At 44.9% G+C, this 23,075-nt stretch overlaps 1 protein-coding gene across 4 annotated transcripts in view; it reads left to right on the forward strand.

The window, feature by feature from the left end:
• FLNB (filamin B) overlaps positions 1-23,075 on the forward strand; it is a 71,318-nt gene that overhangs the window by 45,961 nt on the left and 2,282 nt on the right. For 2 of the 4 annotated variants that reach the window (XM_058844689.1, XM_058844692.1), the window contains exons 25-45: positions 489-656; positions 2,170-2,293; positions 2,565-2,721; positions 4,300-4,489; positions 6,320-6,567; positions 8,330-8,404; positions 9,110-9,212; positions 10,091-10,231; positions 11,760-11,888; positions 12,363-12,536; positions 12,690-12,848; positions 13,218-13,421; positions 14,000-14,152; positions 14,451-14,573; positions 15,137-15,403; positions 15,643-15,780; positions 15,871-15,986; positions 17,786-17,918; positions 18,919-19,095; positions 21,466-21,684; positions 22,635-22,838. In XM_058844689.1, the coding sequence (XP_058700672.1) occupies positions 489-656; positions 2,170-2,293; positions 2,565-2,721; positions 4,300-4,489; positions 6,320-6,567; positions 8,330-8,404; positions 9,110-9,212; positions 10,091-10,231; positions 11,760-11,888; positions 12,363-12,536; positions 12,690-12,848; positions 13,218-13,421; positions 14,000-14,152; positions 14,451-14,573; positions 15,137-15,403; positions 15,643-15,780; positions 15,871-15,986; positions 17,786-17,918; positions 18,919-19,095; positions 21,466-21,684; positions 22,635-22,838 (3,402 nt within the window). The remainder of the gene's footprint in view (positions 1-488; positions 657-2,169; positions 2,294-2,564; positions 2,722-4,299; positions 4,490-6,319; positions 6,568-8,329; positions 8,405-9,109; positions 9,213-10,090; positions 10,232-11,759; positions 11,889-12,362; positions 12,537-12,689; positions 12,849-13,217; positions 13,422-13,999; positions 14,153-14,450; positions 14,574-15,136; positions 15,404-15,642; positions 15,781-15,870; positions 15,987-17,785; positions 17,919-18,918; positions 19,096-21,465; positions 21,685-22,634; positions 22,839-23,075) is intronic. The other 2 variants (XM_058844690.1, XM_058844691.1) reach the window with 2 other exon arrangements.

Raw genomic sequence — 23,075 nt, forward strand, 5'->3', positions numbered from 1 at the left:
GGACACTAACCCTTGACAAGTAACTGATATTATGCACAAGTGGTGTGTAGTACTTGTCTAGTAGTAGGTAATGAAAATTGGTATGTGGATGCATTAAAGATCCTGTTCTGCAGTAAGAGAGGATGTTTCCTGTTGTTCCCATTCTCTTTGTTGACATACTGAACTTAGTAAGATATAAGGAAATGTGTTGCCTCCATGATGCTTCATTCACACTTCTGATTTCCTTCATGTTTGGTTTTTTTCCTGAGGTGTGAGAAGCAGATGGGTCACAACAGAATTGTTGTCCAAAATTCTATGAAAATGTAGAAGCACCATCATTACACTTCTGCCTTTTGCAGAAGCAGAGGGATAGTGTGGAAACTGTGGGATTGTCATTCCTGCCTGCAGCAGAGGGATAATTTTAAAAACGCCTAAGGAAAAGTAGAGAAAAAAGATCTCTTGTTCTCTGTAACTGTTAACATTGTGTTTAACACTGTGTCAACTTCCAGGCAGTCCTTTCAAGGTTCCTGTGAAGGATGTTGTGGATCCCAGCAAGGTGAAGATAGCAGGACCAGGTCTGGGTACAGCTGTTCGAGCCAAAATCCCCCAGTCCTTTACTGTAGACACCAGCAAGGCAGGAATAGCACCTCTTGAAGTGCTGGTGACGGGTCCCAGAGGTAAGAACCAAAGTATTCTATCTGTCTGTGCTCATATCTGTGTTTGGGCATGGTCCTGGCCCTGCTTGCAAAGGTGGAGATGCCACTCAAATGAGCATTTCCCTGTGGTCCTGTTCATCTGTCATGTGCCCCTTGGCAGCTGACCCACATGTCATGCTGTGAAAGGAGAGATGTATCCTAGGTAGTGCTGCTTTGGACAGTGTCTTTGATGGCTTTAGCCTAATCACCTTATCTGCAGGGCTGGGAGAAGTGATGTGAGTAACCATCACCAGTGAACAATGGTGTGTTAAGTCGTAGACATCAAAAAGTAAATCCAAAGTCTAACATGTGAACAGTGACTTGGGAAACCTGTGTCAGTGGATTGCAGAAGTCTCTGAATCATGGTGAAATTGCTCAGTGGTCCCCAGAGAGCAACAAGGCCCTTGAGTGACGGCATTAATGGTGTTTGCATTTACCTAGAAAGCTGTGTCCTGTCCCAGTGGCACAGTATCTTGGCAGCAAGTACCTGTTGGATGGAAGTCTCACCTTGCTGGGAGGTGAGAGCTGTCTCCCCAGTGGAGGTCTTGCTGTGCAGGTTCCCTGCAGGTAACACTTCTTTAATTCTAGCGGATGCGATGGATTCCCAGGGATGGCGCTCCCCATTGAAAGCAATTTCAGATTTCTTTAAAGATGGTCCAAAGGGTGGCACTGAGACAGGTTTGAACTCTCAGTAACTGCTGGCAATTCTGCTTCTTGGAAATGAGGTTGGCAGCAGCAAGAATCATCTGTAGGAGGGAGTGGGAACCAACGGTGTTGCTTTTAGGCTGTGCATGGCAACTATATACATTTCTTTTGTGCTTGCTTTACTGATAATCCTTTCTGTGTTTTAAAGCCAATTTGTAATTGTAGACTGGTTTGTGTGTTTGTATCTGAACTGATATGTCATATAATCTGTTGTAGATTTATCTTAATGCAAATTGAAATAATTGATCCTGCTTTCTTAGGTGTTTGGCAGCTTGCAGGGTGTTCTTGCCTAGGCATCAATCCTGCCTTTCTAAACACCTGATTGTGAAAGACTCAGCTGGTGAATGCTACACACCAACTGGCTTCAGGGCTCAATTCTGTGCAGTGAATCCCAGTAATAATAAGTAATCTTGTAAATGACAGTTCAGACAATTAAAAGCATTACTTGTTTTCTGTCTTGAACAATCTTCAATGCACTTTGAGCAATTGCTCTTGACCTAGACTGTACCGAAAGGCAGATCTTTCTCCAGTATTTTCATGGTAGCTTTTGTTTACAGCAAGAAGATGGGAGCCCAGAGAGCAGTGGGTAAAAAAATCTATCTCACATCAATGGCTTTGAATACAAAATAAGGGAAACTGATCATTGATCCATGCCTGTTGCTTTCATTTTAAAAAAACAAACATTGAAATTTGTTGCCAGCTCTAAATAAGCAATGCATCTTGTAGCTTTGTGCAGCAAATGACTGTATTTTAATAGCATAGCTGAGAAAATCATATGTTACTTTTTTAGGTGTTGTGGGACCTGTTAATGTGGTAGACAATGGAGATGGCACCCACACGGTGGTGTACACCCCTATGCAGGAGGGACCCTACATGATCACTGTCAAATATGCTGATGAAGAGATTCCTCGAAGGTAAGTTGATAAGAGAAACTTTGGAGAACTGAAGATTTAACAGTCCCCTTGTGTTCTCCCAGCACATGAGCACCATTTAAGGACTGCCTGTGGTCCTTTCTACTTAACCAGTGCAGCTCCTTGTGTTACTTCAGGGTTCAGTGGTGTTTTAAGCCCACTGCACCTGCAGCAGACAGTATTAAGAGTGCTGTATCCATATACAACTCTGTGTACTGCAGCAACTATCAGACATTGACTTGGGAGGAGGGGAAATAATGGGTTGCTCTTTAAGTCCCTTCAAGGTGAAGGTGCTTCCTACGTATGATGCCAGTAAAGTGACAGCGAGTGGACCAGGGCTCAGTTCCTATGGCATTCTAGCCAGCCTTCCTGTGGAGTTTGCTGTGGATGCTAAGGATGCTGGGCAGGGACTTCTGGCTGTACAGATCACAGTAAGTAACAAAACCAAGCAGGACAGGGTGCATGTTTTCTAGCTGTACATGAGTCTGTTCTTTCCAAAGTGTCCACAGCTTTTTATCCTAACATACCCAGTGTCCTGGACTCTGGGCTTCTGACTGGACCCTAAGGTCTGGTACAGGAAAGTCTTGCACTCTGCATTTGTGAAGCTCTTGAGAGTGCTTTTGTGAAACTTCTGTCTTAAAGTCATCAGATATGCTCTGATTTGGTTCTTGCCTAATCTTACACTTTGCAAATGCCCAAAATGAGATAGGTAATTTCTTGTAAGATTATGAAAATACTGGCATTTGAAATGAAGGCAGTCTTCTAGCAGTGTTCAGCAAGGCCATGAGATAACTACCACTCTGAGCATCACATTATGCTAAATTACCACACATGTGTCCCTCAAGGTTGCCAGAAGTCATAAGCTGCTTAAAGAGATACTGCAGGAATATTTTGATTTATCTTTGTTACTGCTCTTTCGGAAGTTTCTGGTGCCTGGATTCTCTGGCCTCAGCAAAAAGATGTCTGGTTAGTGGACCATAAAGCACATAGCTGAGCTCTGGCATACCTAGGTCATGGTATGCCTGGTTGTACTTGCCCTTCTGCATTCTTGCTCCTGTTCTGTCTCAATGCCTGCTCAGATGCACCAAAGTAGTTGTTATTAATTCTAGCATGCGAGTGTGCTCTTAAAGGATCCAAAAGGCTTATCAGAGCTCCCAGCCTGGCTGGGGCTTTAAAGATCAAGTTCCACAAGTCCTGTATGGTAGAAGTACATAGGTGATCCTTCTGGCAGCATTTGTTTGCTTCTTATTCTGAGCTGTTGAATGTCAAATGTTTCACAAGCCTTCCTGAAAGAAGTAATCTCTTTCATGGTGTACCTAAATTCTCAAGTCCTTTGCAGCTTATGCTGTACCCTAGGCAGTGTGAAGTCATTAAATACAAAATGGAGTCAGCATGTGATTCCCTGTAAGCAGGCTTGGAAGACTTTCTAAAATGCTTTGTACTTTGCAGCTGATGAGAAATGGTAGTTGAAGAGCTGCATAGATCTGCTTTTACCTGTAGATTTTGCAGTGTGATAGCAGCTGGATGCCTCGTGCAGGAGGGCTGACAGCAGACTCCAGCTGCCCCATGCCCTCAAACCTTTCAGGGAGCAGCTGCCCAGGGCTATCCAGTGCTTATTCAGGATAGAGCTGCACAGTGTGACTGCCCATTTGTGCCCCAGGGACCTGGGAAATGTTCTTCATTTCCAACAGCAGTATGGCAGTGAAGCCTGAACGTATTATAATTAATATAAAGTTCATTAAAATGGCTTGCTGCTCTTATAAACATTCTCATATCAACCGAAGAGTAGTTAATGATAGCACCGATTATTTTATCATGTCTGATAGCTTTCTGCTCATAATACTCTATTTTTATTACTAGTCTTTGAGCAAAGTATCTTTAAACTTCAAAAAGCTGCAGTTCTGTATCTGTTTGAGGCCACCTAAGTATGGTTGTGAACAGATTTGATGCCCAGCTAAGGAAATTCAAAACCTTCATAGTGCTTAAATCTTCTGCTTTGTGTTCCTCAGGACCAAGAGGGCAAACCCAAGAGAGTGGACATTCATGACAACAAGGATGGCACTTACACAGTCACCTATGTCCCTGACAAAACAGGCCGCTATACGATTGGAGTGAAGTATGGTGGAGATGATATCCCGGCCTCTCCCTATCGGATCCGGGCATCTCCAGCTGGGGATGCCAGCAAGTGTTTGGCCACAGGTGAGTGTTTGACTCCTCTCTTTGTTGTTTGTTCTGGATGTAAAGCTGCCTTCTGAGCACGGTGCAGTGGATGTGATGGGTGTAGAAGACGTGCTTGAGACTTGTGTAGTCTGGCTGCTCTTACAAAAGATGTGTTCCTAAAGAAAAAGAAGTGTCCACCCTGTGGGTGAGCAGATATCTCTTGCAACCTCTAGCAAAATCTGTCAGATTGCCTGGGCTGTTATAAACAGCCAGATGCAACTATCTGATGCTTATTTTGACATTCATGAATCTAGTTGAGAACTTCAGTGAGGTTGATTTAAAAATTACACATATGTATGTGTCCACTGCATCAGGTTCCTTGCACAGTGAGCATTTGAGTGTTGCAAGAAGCTTTTCATTGCAAGCTACAATAAAATTAATTTCAAGGATGTAAATAGCTAGTCATGTGCTTCTATATTAGCAAAGCCTATTCAGGCTGGGTGTTAATAGTGGAGGTTTCTGCTGCTTTTCTGTTGGTCAAGATTGTCCCAGGTCTGAACAGGCTTTTGGGAAGGAGAGAACCTAAAGATAAGATAATATTATTACTCAAAAAAACATTGCTTTGGTAGGAGACTCCAGATTTTTTGCTGTAGGAGCACACAGATTTTAAGGACGGATGTTCATCACATGGCTTTGGGCTGGTCATCGTGGTGTGCTCCCACCTCCCAGGAGGCTCTGGCAGGGAGCAGAAGGAACTAGTTACAAGAATACCACTGAACGTTAAGTCCCTTGATTGTAGAGTAAATAAATAAAGTAGGCAAGGCCAAATTGAACAGGGAAACCTAATCTGTTGTTGTAGATCTTTGAGAGTGTGTGGACATTGTGCTGGACCTGGGCATTGTGCAGTTAGAGTGCACCTGAAGCCTGTCCAGGAGCTGGCTGCTTTCAAGTTGTTTTAAACAGAAATACATTCCTGACACAATGGAAGAAAAAAAGAGATATCCTCTTTGCCTCAAAATTTGTTTAAAAGATGCCCTAATGGGTAAATCTGATACGCTTCCAAGTAACTCGAGTCACTAACTATTCAAAGTAACTGAGATGGAAATTACTGCCAGATGCCAGCTAAAATTTCCCATTTCCAAGAAGTGCTTCTGATTCAGTGCTGTGAAGCTGAAATACAATCACCATAGGAGTAAGTGCTTTAATACTGCCAAGGGATTAAACCAGCAGGTTTGTTGCTACTTGAAAATGAGCCATTTACCTGGTAACAAGTGGGGGTCAGAAGCAGGAGTATTCAATATGTACTACTGCAAATAAGACATAATAGTTCTCGTTTAAACACGGTGTTCTTCAAGCTAGATCTGATTGCTACAATTTTGGCATTGTTGCATGGTGTTCTTTTTTTGGGATGTGTGGCAGAACAGTGGAAAATCATTTGTGGATAATGGTGGAGGAAATGTGGCTATGGCTGCTACTGTGCCCTTTTATAGCTTTTTTACACAGGGAGGTTTATATTAAAGCAATGCAGCTGAGTTGCTGGCAGAAGAAAGTGCCTTTGGCTCTGCATAAAGGAGTAGGATGATAACAGTATGGGTTAAGGCATTGATTTCTTCAAACTTAGCTTTTTTCCTCTCTGTTCCCATCCAGCCTCTCTGATTGCAGAGGAGAAAGAGAACTGGAAGCCAGCTCTTGCATACCACTGTGCTGACCAATTTTACAAATGTCCCTTGTTGTACATCTGCTCCCAAAACCACATCTGTGGCTCCCTGGGACCGATGTCTTGGTGCCATGCTCCCCAGGCACCTCACAGGCGGTCTGCCTGGGAAAACTGTCTTGTGAATACTTTCTGTAATGAAAATTGCCTTGTAGGTCCTGGAATTGCACCCACTGTGAAGACTGGTGAGGAGGTTGGTTTTGTGGTAGACGCCAAATCAGCAGGGAAGGGAAAAGTGACGTGCACCGTCCTCACGCCAGATGGGACAGAAGCTGAAGCAGATGTTGTTGAAAATGAGGACGGGACTTACGATATCTTCTACACCGCGGCCAAACCAGGAACCTATGTGATTTATGTCCGCTTTGGTGGGGTGGACATTCCCAACAGTCCTTTCACTGTCATGGTAAGCCAGTTCTGCTCCAGAAGTACCTCCCACTCAGATTCCTGCTGCCATGTTTTATTTAGCAATAGGTTAACTCTGTGTGTAAATGTTTGTTTAGATATTTACTAGGATAGCAGGAGATAATGAATCCTTGTTCCTTGCAGAGCTTATTTTGAGCAGGCAATACGGTTAAGTGAAGTGGGATAGAAATCATCAGAGGATGAAGACTTGGCTTTTCTGAAGCAATTTGTTTTTCATTTCCTGACCATGTAGTTCCTTTTCTAAATGATGTAAGGGTGGTTGTAATCAGTTTCTACAACTAATTATGTTGGCCATTGTCAGATACAGTGCTCTGCCTTCTCTGTCTCTCCCTTTTTATTAAGTTGATCCCAAAATAAGGAACGGTCTGCTGACAGATCCCAGGGAAACAGACTGTTAGCTCACACTTTAAAATGTTTTGTAAGTGCTATTTAAACTGTTACAGCCGAATTCCCCCTCCTTCTAATTATCTTCCTTCCAACATGCAGTACTCCACATTTAGCAAACAATATCCCAGCCCCTGAGAAGCAGACTGAGAAGCCCTGCCTCTCAGGGCTCACAGAAGCCCTTCTTGTGAAGAATATCTCTGTGTTGGTAAAACAATTCCTGGTCTTGTAATCTCAGCCAAAGCAGCCTCTGGTGCATCTCTGTCCGTGAAATCACAGGACTTTACTTGTACTGAGTCCAGATGGAGCTTGCAGGCGAGTCCCTGGGGTCAGCAACTCTGGCTTTTCCTACCTGTCATCCTGGCAGATTGCTACGGGTGTCTGAAGATTTCCTTGAGAGAAACTATTCCCTTAGTTGCTGCTCAAGGTTCACCACAGGAAATGCCTCTCGAGGTCAGGGAGCCCAATCCTAGCCAGCCAAAATTCCCACTTCCTAGCTGACTGATACAGTATGTGTTTGACTTGGGTGTCTCAGCTGGGGACAGAGAACACCGAAACAGCAGCATTTCTGTTTTGCATTAGTTTTCTTAGTGGAGTCCTTCCATGCAGAAGTTTCCAGTGGGTTATCTCATTAGGGTGGTTTGCAGTGGTGTAAATGGGCAGAAGGGGCTGGGATGGCTGAGCCTGGGGGAGCAGTCTGCGTGGGTGTCACTCCCAGCCACTCATGTCAGGTTAATGGGAGAGATGGGAATTTGCAAGTCATGCTCTTGGCATGCCTGGTGAGAAAAGCGGCTGCGCCAGGGGAATACACATTTGGCGTCTCGAAGACGCAGTCCCAACTATGAATCAGAAGAATGGCTTTGCTGCTATGGCTGGACGTGGGCTGGGTCATTCACCCAAGTGCATGAGCCAGAGCAGCCTTCCCACAGCAGCCAGCTCCGCTGCCTCCCGGCTGGCACGTCGTGCTGCACAGCACTCAGGGACTCTCATCTTGGGTTTAAGCCTTTCCCTTCCCTCACTGCATCAGTCCCATAAGAAAGCAGCTCTGATACTCAATTCTGCCAGTGTTCAAGCACAGCTTTCTGTTTCCCTCCCAAGCATCCAACAACAGCACGTACTGGCTTTGTCCCTTTGCTGCGCAACTGGTGACTTCCCCCAGTGCCTGCAGATGAGGGCAGTTTCCCCGCTACCCTGACTGGATCTGGGTCTTTGCTATGGCAAGAGGACTGGGAGGGCTGCACGGTGGGCGGAAAGTGTTGAGCTGGAAGGAGCAGTATGTTCTGAACTGTGGAAGGTGGGAGTGGCTCCATGCCAGACTACCATCTAATATCAACTAACCTGCCTCTACCCCTGCCCAGGCTGTAGATGCAGATGATGTCGCCGCACAGTCGCAGGAGCCAGTGGGCGCTTCCCCCGCCGGATTCCGCCCTTGGGTACACAAGTTTTACATTTTTCAGCTCCCCATCTGTGTTCCATTTCAGATGACAGCCTGCTTCTTGGGACTGCTTGATCGCTCTGGTCACTGTATTCATTCTTTCTGTTTCATCAATTGTTCTTGGGATCCAGACCTTGTTTTTTCTTTGCTGCTTGAAGGGAGTCTCCAAATAAACTCATGTAAACATGAAGAGGATCATTGCACCCACAGCTTCCACTTCTGAAATGTCTGCTGTTGGCAAAAGCACCCTGAGTGCACTGCTTTGTTTCCCCAGTAAAATCACAGTGTCTTGAGTTCAGAGTTGCATTGTGAAACTTGTTTCTTTTGTCCGTTTTGTGTTGCAATCATTCTTTCCCATTTAAAAATCACTTTCTCTTCCAGGCCTTAAGCAACTAAATCCTTTCAGATGGAGCCACTTTGGGTCTTGTGTGCACTACATTGTCTTCCATCCCTTTGTGTTCCATTTTTATCTCTTTACTTTTTTCCAGCATGTCTTCCATCCGCGCCGTGTTTGATTTGCTCTGCTGTGGTGTGGTGTTGTAAAGGAGAGCTTGGCCAGACGCTGCTCTGGTTGAGCCCAGTCCTTGTCTGGCTGCAATAATCACCGCACACTCTCTTCTGCTTGTGCTTGCAGTGGAGTTGCTCAGTGCTCATTTGGCTCTGCCAGCCTTTTTGAAGTGACCCGTCTTTTTGCTTGCTTTAGGTTACAGAAGAAGCTTATGTCCCCGTTGGAGACATGAACGGCATGGGGTTCAGGCCCTTTGATATGGTTATCCCATTTGCTGTAAGGAAAGGAGAAATAACAGGTACCTGGAGTGCCTCTCAGGGAGATTTATGCTTTTTGTTAGTGTGTTTATTCATTTGCAGCTAAGAGACTGGGTGGTCTAGACCACAGTGTGTGTGGGAGGTTTGTATCCTGCCAGCAACAATGCTGTTTAATTTCACATTGAGTGGCACCCGCTGAGGACGAGTAGGGCATGCCCCTTCAATGGTTTGAATTAAGTGAGGGGATTCTTGGTGTTGCTGTGGCCTTCAGTGCTAGGCTGTGAGCTACTGCACTGTAGGCTCCCTTCTGGAGCAGCTACATGCATCCTTGATAAGCTCCATTATTTCTTTTCTGCAGATGCTATAAAGCAGTTAATTCTGCATTCCTGTTACATACCTTCTCCAAAGCAGGTGACCCCTCTTCTACAGGTCTGGCAGCTGAGAGCATGGCTCCAGTAGCACCCTGGATACACTAACTTCCTGCATACAAAGCCTGTATCCCCTCTGCCCTCTAGTTCAGCAATCCCACCCCAAGCCCTGGCCTGTACCAGCTTGAAGGGAAAGTCAGTTTTTCCTTTTCAATAGTGCAGCAGAGGAGGGAGCACCTTGCTACAAGGTAGATCAGTACTTTTTATGCAGTTTGCTGTGAAAAGCTCTGTGGCTGCAGCAAATAGCCCTGCCTGTGGAGTTTGTAAGATCACAGGACTGTTTGCCAGATGTCTACCACTGCCTTGTATTCATGTAGCTTAAGTAGAAAACATGTCTGGTTAGTGTTCCCATTAGTCTCCTATTTGTGCCTGTGGGTAAGGAATTTAACAGTTTCAAATGCTTGTTTAAAATGGCTAGACAATTCTCTGTGGGTGGGAGAGGGGAAGCAGGCAGCTTCTCCTTCTGTAACACCCATGGTGGCCTTTTGTAGGTGAAGTACACATGCCCTCTGGAAAGACAGATACGCCAGATATCGTGGATAACAAAGATGGCACAGTAACAGTGAAATATGCTCCTACTGAGGTTGGGCTGCATGAAATGCACATAAAATACATGGGAAATCACATCCCAGGTAAGTCTGGCAAAGCGGGCGATGCAAATTTGAGCACAGAGTCCTGCTGACGCATCTGCTCCCTGGTGAGGTTCTATAGATCAGCCATACATGCTGTGGAAAGATATGCTAGGATATTTTACCATTCAGCGGCCCTTTCTCTGCAAGCAAGAGAGAACTAAAGCAAAAGAGTAAGTGCCAGCACATATGAGCTTCCATTGTGGTTTAATAGTACCAGCCAGGCTTAAAATGGATTTTGGTTTTGGGAAACTAGCTTTTGTGGCATTTTATTATGAAGAAGAAACATACAATTTTCTAACTACCAGTTTTTCAGGCTGAAATTTACTGCCATGGTGTTCAACAAAACTACTGGTTACAGTGTGTGTTTATCCTTAAAACTGCATTGGCAAAAAAAATCTCAAAACTGTGGGGAGAACTGATTGGCTAAAATACTAGAGTTACTCTTTCCATCTGATTGCAGTAAAATAAAACACACATGCATATAATGCTGTAATCTTTCCTTCTTCCTGGCTGCTTCTTCACAAAGAGAAACCACTGCCTTTCATTCTATTTCTCTTCTTTTGTCCTTGCTTCACCAGCTCCCCAGTGGAAGCACTGCCTCGCCTGGAGGCTGTAGCTGCCCTGTAGTTCTCTGGGCATGCTGGCTTTGGGGGGCTGGGCAGAAAGGGGCAGACCTGTAGAAGGATGTGTAGACATGAGACAAAATACCTTCTGCACTGCCTGAGAGGGACTGCTAGTTCTGTTTGTACAGAAACACAGGATAACTTAAGCTGAAATGGGGAGCTCAGTGGTGTGATACATGATGCTACTTCAGTCTCTTCAGCACTTTATGGATATAGCACCCCCATAGGTGCTGACCTGTCTGATGTTTTGATTCAGTAAGACCACTACTCTGTGCTGGGATAGAAAGATGATGTTCCATAGTGTTTCTTTCATGAAGGTTGTCATGAATCAAACCTTTTACTGTCTCAGCTGCAAAATCTAACTTTGGACTGAAGAGCTATCTGTGCCTTTTTTTGAAACCATTATTGGTTGTTGATGACTGTACTTTTTGTTCTTGTGCACCAGTTTAGCTAATCCGAGGCTGGCAAATACATTTTTGGATACCCTTCAAATTTACTAGTTCAGGTTCATTGAGTCAGACAATGTGCTATGCTAGTTCCTAATTCTGGGCTACTAAAATTCAGAATCAGTGCCTGAACTGAAAGGCTGATTCTGAGTCATGTTCTGATTTAATATGCTAAAAATAAACTTGCAGTGAACAAGATCCTTTACAACATCATTTAAGATTATCTCTGGTAACTAGAATAACACTTACTCTTCCGTGACTGAATGTGGCACAAATTGTGGAGAAGTGTCTTTTGAGGATGGAAGCAGAGGCTTATTTGGTTTTTTAAGTGTGTTACGGTCACAATAAGGTTTTTCAGATACCATGTAATGAGAAGGGCATTCGGGAACATGGGTATCAATTCTTATAGTCCAAACCATTCATCCTTAAGTGCTTCTTTTTTGGGTTTTTCCCCTTTAGAGAGTCCTCTGCAGTTCTATGTCAATTATCCCAACAGTGGCAGTGTATCTGCTTATGGGCCTGGCCTCATTTATGGGGTTGCGAATAAACCAGCAACTTTCACCATTGTCACAGAAGATGCAGGAGAGGGTAAGTCAGTTCTTTAAACCAATCCTACCCTAAGCAAGGAACTTCTTGATAGTGTTATGCACATGGGCTTTAATTTAAATTCATCTGTTCAACTATGAATCTTTGATGTGATGACTTATGCAAATATCAGGCTGTAACTTGCAGTAAATAACTGGTTTATTGCCCCTTCCTGACAGCAGTAGATGTACCCTGTTGGTACAGGGTGAAAAAGATTTGTTTAATTAAAAATAAACTGAAAGCAGCTTAAATCTAGTGGATGATGACTGGGTGTGGAATCACTGTTAGGTAAATCTAAAGACTGAATAGAACTGTGGCCTTAGTGGATTGGTCTGAGCTGATTTTGCTGCTGTCCTTTGAAAACACACATTTAAACTCCATTTCCAGTACCAGGTACTGAATATTTCTCTTTGGACCAAATCTTTGGACCTGGTGTTCACAAAGATTTATGGAAGTGCCACTCTACTTTTTTCCTAGGTGGGCTGGACTTGGCTATTGAAGGACCTTCAAAAGCAGAGATCAGTTGCATTGATAACAAAGATGGGACATGCACAGTCACGTACCTGCCTACTTTACCTGGGAACTACAGCATCCTGGTCAAATACAATGACAAGCACATTCCAGGCAGTCCATTCACAGCCAAGATCACAGGTACAAAGTTTAAACTTCTGGAAGCACTTCATATTAAAAACTAACCTCTGATAACATGGGGAAACTGGTTTGTTGCAGGAATTTGAAGTCTTCTGACTTGCTCTGCATTTAACCTTGTAATGTTTTGTGACTCGTTTCTCTTTATGTATGCAGATGATAACAGAAGACGGTCTCAGGTTAAGCTTGGTTCTGCTGCTGACTTCATGTTGGATATCAATGAGACTGATCTCAGTCTCCTAACAGCCAGCATTAAAGCCCCATCTGGTCGTGATGAGCCTTGTCTTCTGAAGAGACTGCCCAATAACCACATTGGTAAGCTCTGAGGCTATGATAGCCTTTACTCCAGTTTGCTTTGCTGTGTAAAATGACTGACTTCTGTGCTCCTTCCCAAAAAGTGTTGTCCAACCAAGTAGTTGACAATGTTTGCTGCAGTTGTCCAAAGACAGAAAATCATGAAAAATGGTCTCTTGTCATAGCTTGCATGTGATGTGCCAGGTTGCAGTTGGGGTGGGTTTTGTCAGCATATATGAATGGTCTTGTGGTCCACTTGAGAGCAATATTTCAACATGAGTAAAGAGGGTGCTCTTCCAGTGTTTCATTTCTTGGTGCGATTAAGGCATTTAAATCAAGTATAACATGAATAAAAACTGAATAAATTTCTCACATTTCTTTGCTTTGTAGGCATCTCATTCATTCCACGGGAAGTAGGAGAACATCTGGTTAGCATCAAGAAAAACGGGAGCCATGTACCAAACAGCCCTGTAACAATCATGGTGGTCCAGTCTGAGATCGGGGATGCCAGACGGGCAAGAGTTTTTGGACGTGGTTTGGTAGAAGGACGAACCTTTGAAATGTGTGACTTCGTTGTCGACACAAGAGATGCCGGTTAGTTCCATCACAAAGGGCCTGTGAGGTGCTAGGAGATATATATTGACTCTACACAAGAACACTGCCTCCCTCAGCATGCAACCACCAGGTCACAAGCTGCAAAGCAGCAGTTGTCATTAAACAGAGTCATTATTGTCAGTTATTAACCACAGACAGTGCTATTAACTTGGAATATGCTTTGTAAGGTCCTGGCTCATGTCTTTGTTACAGCCAACAGGGACTGACACTGGGGTGGTGCTGGCTCTAGTATCATTTGTTGTTGCAAGAAGGAAATGAGGAAGATACTTATTTCCCTGTTGGTTTAATATGGAACCTTGGATTACTTTTTAGCTCGGTAGATAACTTTTCAATATTATTAAAATTAAAGGGATATAATCAGAGAATTTTAGGAGCTGAATGCATGCTGTGCCTCTGACTGATAAGGAGTACAGAAATGCCATTAAGGCATCATGTAACTCCCATGTGCCCATTATGATACAAACCTACTGACTAGTGCATGCTGTGGGTTTGGACTATTTTATGTCAGATTTAGAGTAGAGCTTTGGAAATCTGAGGCTAACTTATCTATATTGTAGGTTATGGTGGCATCTCACTGGCAGTTGAAGGACCCAGCAAGGTAGAGATCCAAACTGAAGATCTGGAAGATGGAACTTGCAAAGTGTCCTATTTCCCAACTGTACCTGGTGTGTACATTGTATCCACAAAATTTGCAGATGAACATATTCCAGGTAAGCAGAGGTGTTGGCAAATTTTTGATTACTCCAACAGAAGTCTTATCTGGCTGACCAGTGCTCTGGAGCTGTGGGTGGGCTGTATGATCTGGCTTGGACCATAAGTCCCAAAGATTTGAGGAGGTTCTCCCCAGGCAGCAAGCATCCAAAACTGTTCTGGTTATGTGGGCCTGACTGTTAACCTGGGTATAAGTGTTCCCCTGTGATCTCCTAGAAGTCAAAAGAAGCTTTTGTTTCTGCCCTCTATGGCATGTGTAATAAGCAGAGGAGGAATGACTTGCTTTGATACTCGCAGGCAGCCCATTCAGTGTGAAGATCAGCGGTGAAGGAAGAGTTAAGGAGAGCATCACACGAACAAGACGGGCTCCCTCTGTTGCAACAGTAGGAAGCATATGTGATCTGAACCTAAAAATCCCAGGTAGGCAACAACATCCTTATCCCCAAAACCACAATTTGCATGTGGGGTACTTAAAGCGGGGAAAATACTAACTTTAGTTTTGTAAAGACATCCTTGTATTAATATAGTCTGGGGAAGAAACACTGGTAATTTGTCTCTTCAAACAGTTAAAAATAAGCATAACTGTGATCAACACATGGAGAAATAAATACTGGTGAGGCCTTAATTTGATTTATTCTGTGTACACTAGGTTGGAGAATGGGCTGCACAGCTCACTCCAGCTCTAGGGTTATAGGATCATGTTGGCTGTTAAATGTTTGTACTGCTGTCTGGAAATTGTGAATCATGTAGGCCAGACTTAGCTGGCTGCACTTATCCAGATGGATAAGTGCACACTTCATCTGCCTCTGTAGCACCTGGGAAGCTGCAGCTGGCCAGTTTTTCTGCTCAGAAGCACACAGGTAGCTGAGCATGCAGTGGGCATCTGCATGTCTATTCTGTTATTTGTACTGGACTTGAGCTCACGTCCTGCTTCCAAAACCCTTTGTCACTTTCTAATCTGCATTTTTTTATTCTCTTGCTAGAAATTGATTGCGCTGATATGACAGCTCAGGTAACCAGTCCCTCTGGGAGAAACTTCGATGCTGAAATTGTAGAGTGTGACAAAAACACCTACTGTGTCCGCTTTGTGCCACAAGAAATGGGGGTCCACACTGTGGATGTCAAATATAAAGGGCAGCCGGTGCCAGGCAGCCCCTTCCAGTTCACCGTGGGGCCACTGGGTGAGGGAGGAGCCCATAAAGTGAGAGCTGGAGGCCCGGGGCTGGAGCGTGGAGAGACAGGTGTTCCAGGTGAGTTCTCTGCTCTCAGTGGGCTCCAGAATCTGCTGTGTGCAGGTCTGCAGTGCAGTTTTTTGGCTAACAGGAGCCTCCGGGAGAATCTGCTGAGCAGTATCTCCCAGGATGATGGGATGAGCAAGCTACCATTCTTCAAATATGCTCAAGTGTGGGACTTCACAGTCTGTTAGGAGGAAGTTACAAACCAACAGCAGCAAATTTACTCTTGTGTGTGCTGTCATGTGCTTCAACAGCCGAGTTCAGCATATGGACACGGGAAGCTGGAGCCGGAGGACTGTCTATTGCTGTGGAAGGCCCAAGTAAAGCAGAAATCACCTTTGATGACCATAAAGATGGATCTTGTGGTGCATCATATATAGTTCAAGAGCCAGGTATGTACTGAGACCAAATCACATGGAAACAACACTGATTGTGACTTTCAAAGAAATTAAGGACACTCACTGCTTCTCTTCTCTTTGCAGGCAACTATGAGGTGTCCATAAAATTCAATGATGAACACATTCCTGAAAGCCCCTACCTGGTTCCCGTCATCGCCCCCTCCGATGATGCTCGCAGGCTCACTGTCACTAGTCTTCAGGTGAGACATAAGGAAACATCTCTACAGCTTACCACAGAGACTGATTTCGTCCTTGTTCTCCAAAACCAAAATGGTTGTCCTTTCTTCTTAGCAATAGCCTTCTCTTGGTTGGTGCTTGTTTTCAAGCTCAGTTTGCAGCCAGAGAGATTTTTGGCAGCTGATCCCTGGGTAGCTCTGGCTAGCCAGAGTTCAAAGGCAGAAGGGCTTAGTTGAGTGTGTTACAAGTGATAACACTTGGGAATTAGGAATAAGAGGCTCCAGAAATAGTGTTGAAGGAGCTATGGCATGTTTCCTGTGCCATTAGGTAGGGGAAGGACAAGGACAACAGAACGGGAGGTGACCCCCCAGTGATCGTGCTGGTACCAAGTTCCTCATTTGGCACGTGCATGAAGAGGTGCATTTCCATTGGTGAGGTAGCACAGGGCTGCAGGCTGGGACTTCACTGCAGCCTGGCCAGGCAGACAGAAGTGGCCCCACCATGAGGTCAGGGTGCAGATTTGCTCTGGCTGATGTCACAAGACCTCAGAGTCACAGCTCAGATGATTCATGAAAGGTAGTGAATCTCAGCGTGAATCACAGCTTTGTAGCTGGTCTGGGCTCATCTGGTAACTTCACCATATAATTTGTGTATGTGTGTGGTTACAGGCATTAAAATACAACATTAGAGGCCTGACTGAAATCTCCAAAGTCAGAAGCTTGGATGTGAGACTGAGAATCTGTGTCTAAATGTACTGTACCTCAGTCCTCCTTGAGTGGTGATTAGTACTCCAGTTAAGGCTTTTTTTGGTTATGTCCCAGCTATGATCCCCAGGGGTTTGCCTGGGCTGCAGGAATTCTCCACCTCAGCTGTGTAAATGAACCATGACAGCCTGATCCGATAGTATCTCTTCTAACCAGGAGTTACAAGGGCGTTAATTAGTCACTGTGGTATTGATGTTTGCCTTGTGTTTCATTTAAAGACTCTTTGACAGGAATACTCACTTCAATTAAGTCCTGGAGAGGCAGATAAAGCTGAGTATTCTGTAACGGAGTCCATTGTGCAGCATCAGCCTCCACTAAACCCACATCAGGGACTTGTTTATACATTGTACCTCAGTTCTACTCAGTTGCATTTATTTCCCTCTTCAGGATTTAGTTGAAAACAAAATGAGGTAAAGTATGTTCAGTGTGAGATGTTACTGCTGGATAGCTGCATGGGCTATGCTGCTTGAGGACCACTGTGGTTCAGATGTGGAGCTGCCTCACCTTCCACCAATGGCCTGACAGCAGCACAACATCTGGTTTCATGTTTTAAATTACTTTCTCATGTTTGAGACAGCTTGTGGTGGCGTTCTAAATGCAGCCTCTTGTGGCAAATATAAACATGCATATTACTCTTTCAGACATTTGGATTATCAGAGGCTTTTCCCTGAATGAATCTGGAATGAATGAACGGGATAAAAATGGAGCTATAGCTTAAGCATCCTTTAAATCAAGTGCCTGAATACTGAGGACTGACCTCAGTGATAACGGGTGACTGTTATTGTAAACCTGCCTCTCTTTGATGTGGTGCAATTGTCTGGCTTCCAAAAACAGTCTGTTACCATGGGAAAAGTCAGCCTAGCCAATGTGGGCGACTCCTGAACAGCCACCCCCTAAGAGGGAGAGACCTGATATGAGAGTTAATGCGAGTCACAACTTTATGCCTTTCCTTAAAATCTAAAAAACCCTCATGCTGAAGTGGTTATTTTCCCTGCCACAGATCCTGTGCTGTCTGAAATGTAAGTTTGAATTTGATAATCTGACTGTTGCATTCTCAGGAGTCTGGATTAAAAGTTAATCAGCCAGCATCCTTTGCTATAAGGCTGAACGGGGCAAAGGGCAAGATCGATGCTAAAGTCCACAGCCCCTCCGGAGCTGTCGAAGAGTGCCATGTGTCTGAGCTGGAGCCAGGTGAGCACAGCTTGATGATGATCAGAACAACTGCATGACCTCCAGGGCACTTGCTGCCACATAGGGAATTCACTTCCTTTGGCTTACGAATAGCATGTCCCAGGGGTGAGCATGTAGCTTGGAAAATGACTTTTTGGTGACAAGAGCTGTTCAGTCAGGGTTATGTCCATGTTTTTCTGTGAACTGACTGAGCCCAGTCTTCTGTAAGATAGAAGTATTTAAGTCTTAGCTTGCCAGTGAAGGTACAGTGACATTAGTAATAAATTAAATATGATGTGGTTGTTGAATTTAGCCAGGGAAGAAGTTTATTCCTCAAAGCTGTGCTTCGATCTTTGACTAATAGTTTATTTTTAATTCACACTCCTTCACATGAAATGTCAAGGAAGCTGTGTAAGCAAACACTACAGAAAGCTGAACACCTGTTTCACCAATGGGCTTTTCTTTTTCACTTGAAGACTGTATGAGTTATGGTCTGTACTATGAACAGACAGCAGCTGTCCAGCTGGGGAAGATCAGTCCCGCCTCTGAGTTAACACACAATCAAAAATGTGAAATATCAGCAAATTGCTAAATTACTTCATTAGATAAAGGTGTGGTGTCAGAGCAGCACTCAGCTCACTGGTAAGATTTGGCTTGCTCTGACCAGCTGCTTTTCTTCTACACACGGTTCCCTCAGCTGCTGACAGATTGGGCTGTGATTCAGTTTTCATGTTTAGTGCATGAGTGAGGCAAATAACCCTCAGACTAGATGGCAGTTGAGATCAAGTCCTAGTGAACAAAGTGAAAACACAAACTGTAAAACCTGTGATAAATACAGCATTTTCCTGCTTAAATGCAAGTTTAGCAACTCCTGTCGCTGAGTTCACTTAAACTGGGCCCAAAATATGTCAAAGGTGTTCAGGAGCTGGGATTACTAATCAGCCCTGCTTTGTGCTTAATTGGTGGTTTATGGTTGGCTTGTTGCCTCTGATTTGTCAGAAGAGCCCCTTCTCTGTTGCAGATAAATACGCCGTTCGGTTCATCCCCCACGAGAACGGCATCCACTCCATCGATGTGAAGTTCAACGGGAGCCATGTGGTGGGCAGCCCTTTCAAAGTGCGCGTGGGTGAGCCTGGCCAGGCAGGCAACCCTGCCCTCGTCACGGCCTATGGATCCGGCCTGGAGAGCGGCACCACAGGTACCCTTCTCCTACAGACCTGCTTGCACTTGGGCTTTGAGACGTAGAAAACCTGTTTCTAGGCATACTTTTACGTGACTTCATGTGCTAAGGCAGCTGAACTAACCCACATTCTCTGCTGACCTGAGTGCAGGCTAATTTTGCTTTCTAGCATGCTCCTCATATCCTGTAACCATCACTCACAAGTTTGCAGCCTATACTGAGCCTTAACAAACTTAAAACTTGTGTAAATCAGCAACTGCAACACGCATTCACTGAACTCTGGTTAGCAGCTGGACTACAGTTCTGCTGGTTAGCTTAGCTCCACGTTGGTGGTCCCTCGAGCTCTGGAGATGCTTTGGCTCCCTTCCACACATGAACATGACGTCTGAGTTAGATGTCTAGAGGTGAAAGAATCTTGTTCAATTTGTGTTAATTAGATGAGTATGGGGGTGTACCCTGTTACTTTCCCTTTGGTGCATGCACCTCCAAGAAGTTGCAAGTGAAATGCAGTAGGATATGTAAACCCTAGGGATAAGGTGGGTTGTTCTGTTGGTAGTGTGCTATGCATGCTCCAGATGCAGCGTGAAGTTTCTTTATGGAAATCTGACACCTCGTTGTCTGCTGTGGCTGCCTCATCTGATAGTTCTCAACTGAAGAATGTAGGGTTTAGGATTTGTTTTTTCATTTCTATGATTTGTGGCCTTAGTAAGTATGAAAACATTCCAGGATGTGCACTTTGATTTATTTGTTTTTGCTCAGGCCACACACACAGGTAAATAGCAGAGTAAAATGATTATTTTTGTCTCATTTTGTTGTGTAAGGGAATAGCTAGTTCATTTTGTCCTATCCACTGCTATGTCCTGTGGATTCCATTTCATACCTTTTCTTTTCCTGTGAAAAAAAAATAAAAATACTGCAGTTATTCAGTCAAAGCTTCTGCTGTTCTGGAGGAACCAAGCAGTTGGTTTTGGAAACATGCAGATACACTCTATAAAATAGAGGTGTAGCTTGAGCTCCTTTAGTAGGTGGAAACAAAAGCACTCATTAATACCAGCCAGTGATGCATCAGGGACAGGGGAATATTCCTTCATCTATAAAGGTGCTTGGGGTTGTTTTTAATCTAAATAGACTGTTTCATTTTAGTAAAGCTTCTCTGTGCCCCGTTGTTGAATCCTGGCCGCTGCCAAAAGCGCAGTGCCCTGGGAGCTGCTGAGCAGCGTTTCAGAACAATGACCCAGTGTAGGGGTTTCAGTGGCTGAGCACCTGAACCGTCCCCCTGGGAGGGCTGAGCGTCTGCAGCCTCCAACAATGCGAGCCTTCATCTGGGGCACAGGAAAAAGCAGTGCCTCTGGAGCAAGAACTCTTAGTGAGAAGCTGTAAAGCTTGCTGGCTTTGAGAATTAACATCTCTCCAGTTGAGCAGGGTATTGCGGGCTGATGCCTGACCTCCCCGGCCAGCGGTGCCAGGGGGATGGGCTGCTGGAGCACTGGAAGATGGCACAATCCTCTGTGGAAGCTGGGCTCTTCCAGCATTGCGACACAGCAACCTCTTCTGTGGGGAGGCTAGAAACTTCCCCCGAGTTTGTTCCCACGTCTTCATGCTTCCATCGCAGCAGCAGTAAACTTTCCCATGGCCATCCTGGTTTTGAATGAGCCCAAGCACTTTATTCCTCCTCAACAGTGTCTCATGCAACAGCCCAAAGATCATAAATATTTGAGGCCAAAGTCTGACAGTACACTATTTGGGGACTGAAAGCTTTACTTAATTTTTTCTTGTGTTGCTGGCATTGTGTCATTGGCTTAGTATTAGCAGCAATAATTCAGCTGTGTTAACCAGATGCTGTAATTAAACAAGCTTTTGTTTCCACAAACTGCTTGGAGTGCTGTTGCAGAGCAGTTCAAACACCCATGTCCTCCAGGCCATCTCCTGCCTCTTGTCCCTCCTGCTTTCTTGTGGGCTCTTCACTGCTGATTTGCAGTCCAGGCAGCGAGACAGCTCTGAGCTCTCCCAAACTTAGCCATGCTGGAGCTGTATGGGTGTGGACTCTGATGCCCAGCAGAAAAGCTCTTGTTTTCTGTGTAAGCCAGTTTTTTGATACCAAATTACTTCCATTTGAGTCCTGAAGGTCTCTCATGACCCCTTCTCCCACACAGTAGTCACCCTTACTGGAGGAGGGAGCAGGATGAAGCTGGGGAGGCTGCCAGGGGTGCAGAGCTCCATTTGGGGCTGGCCTGTGCAAGGCTGCTGGGGTGGATGTGGTGTCCCTCCCTGCCTGCAGCCCTGGGCAGACTGATCTTGCGCCGAATTACCCCTTATTTAATGCCTGAGGCTGCGTGTGTAACATCGGGTGTGAGGAAGAGTGTGTCTCACTGTGCTACGTCTTTCTAGGACTGCAATCGGAGTTTTTCATTAACACGACCAAGGCTGGTCCAGGTACCCTCTCTGTTACAATTGAAGGGCCATCAAAGGTGAAAATGGACTGCCAGGAAACTCCAGAAGGTTACAAAGTCATGTACACACCCATGGCTCCAGGAAACTATTTAATTGGAGTTAAATATGGTGGACCTAACCACATAGTGGGCAGCCCTTTCAAGGCAAAGGTTACAGGTAAAAAGCTAACTAGTATTTACTCTGTGCCTGAAGCAGGTCATGTCATTCAGCAAAAACATCCTCCTGAGACAATGTGGTGTTCTGCTCTAGATGCCCAAAACCATTATAAGCAAAACATTTTTCCCCATCACCTCCAAAGCCTAGGTGAGGGGTCTCAGGAGCAGCTACCAAAGCACTAGTCATGGAGCTTGGCAGCTTGACTCAGGGATGGGCCATAAAACAGCTTTATGGGGTAATGTCAAGTCCTGATCTAGTGCTAGGGTCTTGCATGGGTTGCAGGGAAATATGACTTATTTACCCATTTCCCCCCACCCACAAAGCCTGAAACCTGATCATGTATTGCATGTGTTGCCTCGGTTGGTCTCATTTTGGTGCAGGTATCACCTAGCCAGAGGTCAGTAATGTCTGAGAGGCTCCTAGGTGAAGTGAGGAAGGCTGGTTTAGGAAGCTTGTTCTCTCTCCAGCACTGTGTTTAAGCACAGGCTGAAGCTCACCTCTATTGCTGCCCCTGAGCTTGTGAACCCTCTTGTGGTGCCCCTAGCGTGGTGATGTTCTTGGGAGAGGGTGGCAGGGACTGCGCTCCCCAAGGCTGGGACATGCTCTGCTTTCAAAATGGATTATTGCAAAATTGCACCTGCTTTTCTGCCAACTCAAGTCATTTTTGGCATTCGGTGATTGGAGCACAATTAACTCTTCTTAAGCAACCCGCTTTGCTTAATGAATCCTGAAGTTCCTGTGGTCCTTTAGCCACTTGAGGGCTCTGGGATGGGATTGTTGCCAGCAGTGCTGGAAGATGTCAGCTTAAAAACCCAAGTAGGAAATTGCTCCTCTCCAAGAATGCATTTTGGATGCAGAATGCATGCTAGTCATTAGGAAGGTTTCAAAACCTCCTTGTGAATGCCTTTCAGATGGGGAAAATCTGAATGTCAAACATTTTCTGTTTCCAGGGCAGCGACTTGTTAGCCCAGGCAGTGCCAACGAAACCTCTTCCATCCTGGTAGAGTCGGTGACAAGGTCATCGACTGAAACTTGCTATAGTGCCGTTCCCAAATCCACCTCGGATGCCAGCAAAGTGGTTTCCCGGGGAGCAGGACTCTCAAAGGCTTTTGTGGGTCAGAAAAGCTCCTTCTCTGTGGACTGCAGCAAAGCAGGTATGGATACAGGAACCAGGTGGATGTTCAGGATCGGTGGTTTAGCTGGGTATTTTTTTCCCTAAAACCAACTTGCCGAGTTAAAATTCCGAGCTTGAGGTAATGATCTGGTACTAAAGAAAAATGCTAATTACTATACTGTGCTCACCAAGTCAGTCCTAATACAAAGGCCATAAAGATGCTTGTTCCTCTCCAAATGGCTTTGTCTGGGCCAGGTGCACCTGAAAGAATCACAGG

The sequence above is a fragment of the Poecile atricapillus genome, chromosome 9 (genome assembly GCF_030490865.1).
Source record: "Poecile atricapillus isolate bPoeAtr1 chromosome 9, bPoeAtr1.hap1, whole genome shotgun sequence".
Taxonomy (NCBI): Eukaryota; Metazoa; Chordata; class Aves; order Passeriformes; family Paridae; genus Poecile; species Poecile atricapillus.